Source organism: Glandiceps talaboti, chromosome 23 (genome assembly GCF_964340395.1).
Source record: "Glandiceps talaboti chromosome 23, keGlaTala1.1, whole genome shotgun sequence".
In the NCBI taxonomy this organism is placed as follows: Eukaryota; Metazoa; Hemichordata; class Enteropneusta; family Spengelidae; genus Glandiceps; species Glandiceps talaboti.
Window position 1 is genome coordinate 5,210,409 of NC_135571.1, and position 8,716 is coordinate 5,219,124.

General features: G+C 36.5%; 2 protein-coding genes across 2 annotated transcripts in view; both read left to right on the top strand.

Moving 5' to 3' along the window:
• Positions 1-8,716, top strand: part of LOC144452852 (large ribosomal subunit protein uL1-like) — a 418,633-nt gene that overhangs the window by 154,568 nt on the left and 255,349 nt on the right. The window lies entirely within an intron of this gene.
• On the top strand, positions 6,271-8,282 carry LOC144452988 (beta-1,3-galactosyl-O-glycosyl-glycoprotein beta-1,6-N-acetylglucosaminyltransferase-like). The gene has a single exon (XM_078144238.1). It carries the CDS (start codon positions 6,275-6,277, stop codon positions 7,619-7,621), a length of 1,347 nt encoding a protein of 448 aa, XP_078000364.1. The 5' UTR covers positions 6,271-6,274; the 3' UTR covers positions 7,622-8,282.

Here is an 8,716-nt window from a genome sequence, read left to right on the forward strand (position 1 = left end):
CTGATTCACCATTCATATAGTAACATTTAAATATAAATATAATATATTTTTGTCATGAAATACATGATTGCTGTAATTTTCTGTTTTAAATAATTTTACTTGTTTTCAACTTTATTTCTTTGGGTTGTTGTGCATGCTCAAAATGTTTTAATTTAAGACGAATGCAAAGTCGAATGCTATATATTTCATGCAATCATCGTAGAGGGCGATGCCACTACAGGTATCTATATGGATGCACATGTTGAGACTCATCGACACAGTTATCCTATCAGTAATATGCAAATTAAATCCAAAATGTGACTTTTTTGGTCAAACATCTATAGTTCCAAAACCACTTGGTGACTGACCCCGAAACTCTGTGAGGATGTTTCTAGAAGTGTTATGTATTCTTAGAGGTTGTATAAGACGTTGTCAAAAGTAGCAACCATGGCCACGCCCTTAGCAACATGCAAAAGCCTGTATATTTTGCAAAGGTACAAACATTATTGGGTAGCCAGGTGAACAAATCTTATTGAAATGTATGCAAATATGTTTAGCAACAAGACCACGCCCACAGCAGCAATCAAATGTTGGCGTATGTTGCATCTATAACAAAATGGATGGGTAGTAAAGTGAATAATCATGTTTTTAAACATATGTATGCAAATATGTCTGTCACTATAAGTGTAATAACATTACTCATAAATGCATTAAGATCAACCATTATCAGTAGGAGTTTTGCAAGTGACTACCAGTCATTAAACAAGTGACAGTGAATAGTGTAAAGTATAAATAAGCTTTTATTTGGAAACAAAAATGGCGAAAAGAGCTCAGGGGTTGCTGACAATATTCATTTAACACGTTACAAAGAAGGTATACCTCACCTGATTCCAGTAATGTTCTCAGATGTAAAAGCCGTAGTACGATGACAGAATATCTAGACATTCGCCACTGTCATTCTTATTATGTCAAGCAATGTAATTCATTTGTAAAAAACTCATAATTCAAAAATGTATGTTTGAAAGTGAAAATATTGATATTATTTTTCATAGTTGTGCTTAATATTGTTCGTAGTTTGACTGACATATGTAAATACATTGTTTACAAAGTTAAACGTATGTATATCTTTAACACTAATATCGGACGCAGGATTGTTAATATGTACGCACATTGTTTATTACCATATTGCATATAATGTAAGCTATTCGCTTAGTTTTATGAAAATTTATTTAGTTTAAACTAATATGCTAAAACAACATGTTATAAACTTGTGTTATTTGAATCCTGTCATTTTATAATATCATAGTTGACCTCTTATTACAATACTTTGCTATTTTCCTTTGGGAATATAATCCGTTAGCATTTTGGTGCAACTTTTAAAAGAGAAACTGTTACTATTTCCTTGTGTAATTTCATTAAAAAAAGAACTTATTGCATGGTACATTTGGGTTTTTGTTTGTAAATATTTTCCAATTTCTGAGTGTCTGTAAATGGGGTAATCCTGTAGACATCTCAAATAATTAAATAAATAAAAATAAGTAAATAAATAATTCCGTTGTGTCTGTCTGTGTGTGTGTGTGTGTGTGTGTGTGTGTGTGTGTGTGTGTGTGTGTGTGTGTGTGTGTATGTTTATGTGTGCGTGCGTGTGTGTGTCGATAGCTAGCCTAGGTAACATTCCAACCAGTCATGAGTATCGGGCGACCATTGAATTTAAACAACAGGACTATTCTGTAATAAATGGATATAGTCCTAGTTACGAGAATAACCACTGGTTCTATTTATATGTACAGTGTAAAATACAGTAAGCATGAGATATTTACATATCAGTATATAGCTAAAATGATGTAGGCTTGGTGTTTTACTCATGGGACAATAAGTTTTTGACACAGAGCACAGACAAGGAAGAATCGCCAAACTATTACAATAACAGAGACACAATATAAACACAGCAGAATCCTTGAACACTGATAAACATTCCTATTCTTTCATAGTGCAGACTTCTAATGAAAACATTACACATTGACTTGATGATTTTAGTGGCTGCAATTGTTTATTTTCTAACTGATAATCAAACTTGACTACTTCTACATATCACCACTGTGCACGACATCTATGTACTTGTTTCTTTGCATTAGAAGTTGTCTGAGGGTATGCATTAAATGTCATGTCACTTAAGTGAAACATCAAGCCTACATCATTTTAGCTGTAATGTCCCATGAGTGAAACACCAAGCCTACATCATTTTAGCTGTAATGTCCCATGAGTGAAACACCAAGCCTACATCATTTTAGCTGTAATGTCCCATGAGTGAAACACCAAGCCTACATCATTTTAGCTGTAATGTCACATGAGTGAAACACCAAGCCTACATCATTTTAGCTGTAATGTCACATGAGTTAAACACCAAGCCTACATCATTTTAGCTGTAATGTCACATGAGTGAAACACCAAGCCTACATCATTTTAGCTGTAATGTCACATGAGTGAAACACCAAGCCTACATCATTTTACCTGTAATGTCACATGAGTGAAACACCAAGCCTACATCATTTTAGCTGTAATGTCACATGAGTGAAACACTAAGACTACATCATTTTAGCTGTAACATGAAGTAACAATATGATCAATAATACTGACACTGTACATGTACTCACTACTAACTTAACGTTTGAAGATCTGATCACCAAACGAATGTCAAAAATATTTTTTATCATATATTAATTAGTATAAAATATTCACCTCACATTTGTCGCTCATGCAAAATAATTTAGCAATGTTGGCCATTGATTGAGTTATGACAAGTAGTTAATCATTGTATATGGGATAATACACTGGCTGTCTGACTGACTGACTGACTGACTGACTGACTGACTGACTGACTGACTGATTGATTGATTGATTGATTGATTGATTGATTGATTGATTGATTGATTGATTGATTGATTGATTGATTGATTGATTGATTGATTGATTGATTGATTCACTGATTGATCAATCTATGGTGTAACATTGATTCAATATTATGTTATTATCAACATTACATGAAATGAAAATTGCACCCAAGCAAGGTAAAGAACTCTGATTTCAATAGAGGCAAACACACTGTGTGCATGCACCTGTACGTACGATAGAAGAGTACTTGCAGGGTGTGTGGAGGGACGCACGTGGTTTACGGCTTTGTGAGACATGGCTCGTACAATCGCGTACAATATATCGTTATGATAAATCTTCAAAAAGATTAACGCTGACACCAAAAGAAAATCTTAAGGAGTTGCTTACGCCTTAGAAGAGAGATTTTTGGGAAGAAATCGAACATTTTCTCTTACCGAAATCAGCACGTCCAATTCAACTCAGCTGTGTGTGACTTCCGCCGCGAGATGCACCACCTGGGCATTTACATCGAACACTAGGAGTTCAATTAAATAAAAGAACGTTGTCTTGCACACTGTCGTTCAAAAGTGAACATTTAGCAAAATCATGCGGCCAGGCTTCATACGTATTTTGTTGAAATTAGACAGTTTTAGATTAACAATATATTCGAAGAAGATGAACACCGAGTTGTACAAAGCTCGAGTAAAGAAAAGAGTACAGTCAATCGTAAAATATGATTTCCATCCAGCACGTAATTTATTCAATTTATGCTCAGGCGAGCGGTCCACTAAATCAGGTTCTAATCGCATATTGTTTAGCTTTTTTACCCAACTGCAGTCCGAACTCTCACATATAATGAATAAAATTACGTTCTCTGACAGCACACCAGTCTCTTGTTAGATATTATTTTTGTAAATGTTTCATTGCACGCGAAATCAATGCACATTTCATTATATATGTACCAGTATAAAGTATATGTGACAATGAAACACATATTATGATATCATATATTATTTAAGTCGTGTTACACAATGTGTTTTGCGAGCAACCTTTAATTTTGAACACTTGCCAATAACAGAGATATATAAAGAAATATCAGACGAGATTTTCGCTTTAATAGTATCTAAAATAATGAGTTCTTGTGAAAGCTATAACGAGTTGAAAATGCCGTAAAACTCGGCTGGTGAGTAGCCACCGTCGTAACGTACGCGATTGAAGAGTACCCAATAGGGCCCCACAGTTGATGTTTTCCCATCATGCTCTGTACCCCGTCCGGCCTCAGGTGAACCATGACCACAGACGACTAGAAAGAAGAAGATGATGAACCCAGCACGATCACACTTCAGGACACCCTACGCCTCTCATAGCATGACCCACATTGTGGAGAAGGTGTCAGTCTTTATTTTAAACAAGTGGAGACAGAAGGTATCTCATATCGGCCTTCAAAAATTGGCAACAATTGTATAGAGTTTATTTTTACTTTAACTAATTTAAAAGACATCAGGAATTCATGTAAGTATGACCCGATGCTTTGAATACAGGAACTATTAGCTGCAATAATTGTAGCTCTGTTTATATTTACAATACTTTTTTTCTTTATAAATTTTATTTTGTGCGACTCAACATTGTTCGATTTACTGTTTATTTTCTTACGGGGTTTGCAAAGAAACATAAAGGGTTCTATAGCGTGGGACCGAGAGCGACGTAGCGAAACCGCTACAGTACTGCATCTAAAGGAAGTATGAACTACTGGCCATATGGATTGTATTATATGTTTTCACATTTCTACATTTCTCCTTTTTTTCTGAGATACAATGTCGTATCTTCCTTCAGTCTATACGAATTTTAATGTCATCTCAATGTATCTACTTTGCTTTCAATTTCTGTGATTGGTCAAATCTGTCATTGTATCAAATGTTTTGCTAATCAATATTATACTATAATTGCATGTGTTGTTGTTTTTGCTGTTGCTTCCTCCGAGTAATAACTGGTTGTCTATAACAGTTCCAATAACTTGTGGAGTGGGTTGATGTGACGGTAACCTTGGAGCGCATATTTCCAGAGCTAGCCGTTTGGAGACTCGTGACAGATTTGGACAGAAGCAAGCGGTAACATACACATTACGAGCCAGACGAGGGCGACGACGCTTGAAATAGATTCTGCTAAACACTCTGGAGATGAAGGTATGGATCAGTTAATTGCCGTTCTCGATTCTATGGATTCGACTCCATCGATCTAAATTATGAAGCCTATTCTACATTTGATACATGTTTCATTTTTGCACACACTCAAGCCAACCATTACAAAAGAAACAATTATATAACATACATAGGTGCTGCACACAGTGGGGATGTAGAAGTAGTTAAGATAATATGTTGATTATCAGTTGGAAAGTAAACAATTGAAACCATTAAAATCATCAAGGCCATATATAATGTTTTCATAGAACTTAGAATCCTGTTTCTACAGCACTAGTAGTAGTACTGTAAATAAGGGACCAGGCATTTTTAACTGATGGGGTGGGAGATGTTTGGTGTTTTTGGTGGTGGGGGGGGGGGGGGGGGGGGCATTTTGAAAAACACCACTTAAAATGGGGGGGGGGGTCATTTTGGAAAATACTATTTGAAGTGGGGGGGGGGGGTAGGGGACGTTGGAAAACAACAAGTGTCATGTTGGTGCCATGAAATGACTCCTGAACAACTAATGTGTCAAAATTTTCTTCTTTATGGTGTTATAATATTAACATCACTACAGTAAGACCTACAAATGATGTTGAAATATACATGTGTGTGTGTGTGTGTGTGGGGGGGGGGGGGGGCACTTTGGAAAATGGGGTCTTTACTGGGGGGGGGGGGGGTCACTTTGACTTTGGTCATCTGAACTGGGGGGGGGGTCAGTTTGAGAAAACCCATGTTCAACTCCAAAACATTTTCCTTAAACACTAAAAATGAATTACAAACTGAAAACATTTGAAGATTTATAACGCTAAAAACCTCCACAGAGACTGCTACCAGTCTAATAGTTATTTGATTATGGGATATGTCCTTAGTCTTGGTTACCATGGTGACCTTGAAACTGGGATGGTAGCATTAGGTGAGCACCCCAAATGATGAAAGTATGACTATTAACAGATTAATACATCTTTTAAATCCGTATTATCATGCATTCCTTTAACTGTTGTCTTGACAGGACAGACTGGAGTAAAGATCTGTCATCTACTAAGTGTTCAGAGCTACAGACTTTTGCACAACTCTTTATGACTTTGATGTAAAGTACAATGAAGAAATTAATGGCCAGAGGAGGAAGGAAAGGCAGTAAGGTGAAGTACTACTTAACAATAATTATCGTGGTGGAGACCATCATCATTTTGAAATTGTCATCCAATTCATCTGGTTACCATGGTAACAAAGGACAAGCAGATAGGATGGTACGAATAGGGCATGGGCATTTGCAATATCCATTTAATGGTTGTGTGTCTATAAGTAGTAGTCGTATCACTGTATTTGAAAACCTTGTGAATCTCACCATTGGGAAACATATGAAATCGGTAGTGGACAATGCCATGGCATTATCGAGGAATGGTGATATGAAGATTGGAGAAGTGGAAAATACTAAGCTGGGTGAGAGGCTTCAATGTTCAGACTTGATTCGTGGTCATATTGAATCAACTAATGTGACGGAAGAATGGATGAAATCTCTTAAGAAAGACATCACTCCAGATAAATCATTTATAACCTTGACTAAAATCTGTGAGAAGTTTACTTCTACTAGAGGATACTTTGACAAACCTGTTACCAACGAGGAAATTAATTTTCCCCTTGCCTTTAGTATACTGATGTACAAATCTGTCCATCAAGTGGAACAGTTGTTGAGAACCATATACAGACCTCATAATATATACTGTATTCATGTCGATAAGAAAGCTCCATCTAAACTACATATAGCCATGAAGGCGATAACTAGTTGTTTTGATAATGTATTCATAGCTTCACATCTCACTAACGTTGTCTGGGCATCCATTAGCATTGTAAATGCAGAGAGATACTGTCAGCAAGATTTACTGGCCAAGAACAAGAAATGGAAATATTTGATAAATCTGACTGGACAGGAGTTCCCTTTAAAGACTAATTTGGAGATTGTACAAATTTTGAAACAGTTCAAAGGTCAAAATGATATAATAACATCTGGCGAAACTGATCCTAGAAGGACAAAATATAAATATTTTGTCGAAAATGGAAAAGTAGTGACATTAAAGATGATCAAAACAGAACCAGTGCCAAAAAATGTAACGATTCGCAAAGGGGGACTACACTACGCCCTCACACGACCATTTGTCGAATTTTTACATCAAAATGGCACCGCCACAGAATTTCTAGAATGGCTTAAAGACACTTTGATACCAGACGAATCATTCTATTCAAGTTTGGCATCACTTCCTGAAGCTCCAGGTGGGCCAGGATTGAAGACCTCACAATATACTATCACTAAGGCAGTGATGTGGGTCTTTGATAGGAATTCCACATGCCAGGGCAAAGTTGTACATGAGGTGTGCATATTTTCCTGGGAAGATCTGCCCTGGATTGTTAGACAACCACATATGTTCATCAATAAGTTACACGTGGATTATGACCCCCTAGTACTTCATTGTTTAGAAGAATTGATTTCTAAGAGAACAAAGAAACCAATTACGTTAAATCTGAACTTTTATCGTAAATTTATTGAGAATCGATCCTTGCCAAAACTTGACACAGTTGAGGACAATCCAATCTGATTAAAATTTGATGCATTGAAAGCAGCTAAATATCTTTATTTACCTCTATTTCCATCATTTTGTGTTGTTTGTTTTGTTCCGGGTGATCGCCACCTTCCCACATCTGACTCTGTGTAATAAAAAATGTCATTTGAATCTTGCAATTTTGAGTAGCTAATGAGGATGAGCGTTGTGTTGGCAGCTGTATACACTAGAGAAATCGAAAAAAAACAAACAAACAATGTACACATGGAATATTGCATTGACGACATGACTTGTTGGTGATGGTGTCGTCTCTCTGAAAGATTTTGAAAGAAGCATGCATGCTGATTGGTTGAAGAAATCTTTCAAGATCCTTGAGATTCAAACAAGATTTTCTATTACACAGGGTCAGATGTGGGAAGGCGGTGATCACTTCGAACAAAACAAATCACAAGGTTTCATGTTGAGATAAGACACAATAAAAATAACACATAAACATGCCACACAGTGTCTCAGTGCTCTGTAGACACAATAAAGATAACACACAAACATCCCTTACACAGTGTCTGCTCTGTAGACACAATAAAGATAACACACAAACATCCCTTACACAGTGTCTGCTCTGTGGACACACTAAAGATAACACACAGACATCCCTCACAGTGTCAGCTCTGTAGACACAATAAACATAACACACAAACATCCCTTACACAGTGTCTGCTCTGTGGACACACTAAAGATAACATACAAACATCCCTTACACAGTGTCTGCTCTGTAGTTTGTAAATGTAACACAAAGTACAGAGCAGACACCGTGTAAGGGATGTTTGTGTGTTATCTTGATTGTGTCTCCAGAGCAGACACTATGTAAGTGATGTCTGTGTGTTATCTTTATTGTGTCTATCTCAACATAAAACCTTGTGATCAGTCTCACTGATCTTAATATATTGCTTGAAAGCATTTGCAAGCAAAGACGAAATCTTCTGTAAATAAGCTACATTATTTTTGACAACATGACTAGGTACTACACATGTGACAGCATATTCATGTAGTAGCTTTATTTCACCACACTGGTGTTTGGTGTCTTCTGCAATGACTACTTTGTGTCTTGTCTTCTTATTTTGTGTAAGAGTC

What these genes read in the sequence shown, in the direction of transcription:
- LOC144452988 (XM_078144238.1), top strand. Translation starts at nt 6,275, where the DNA reads ATGGTACGAATAGGGCATGGGCATTTGCAATATCCATTTAATGGTTGT.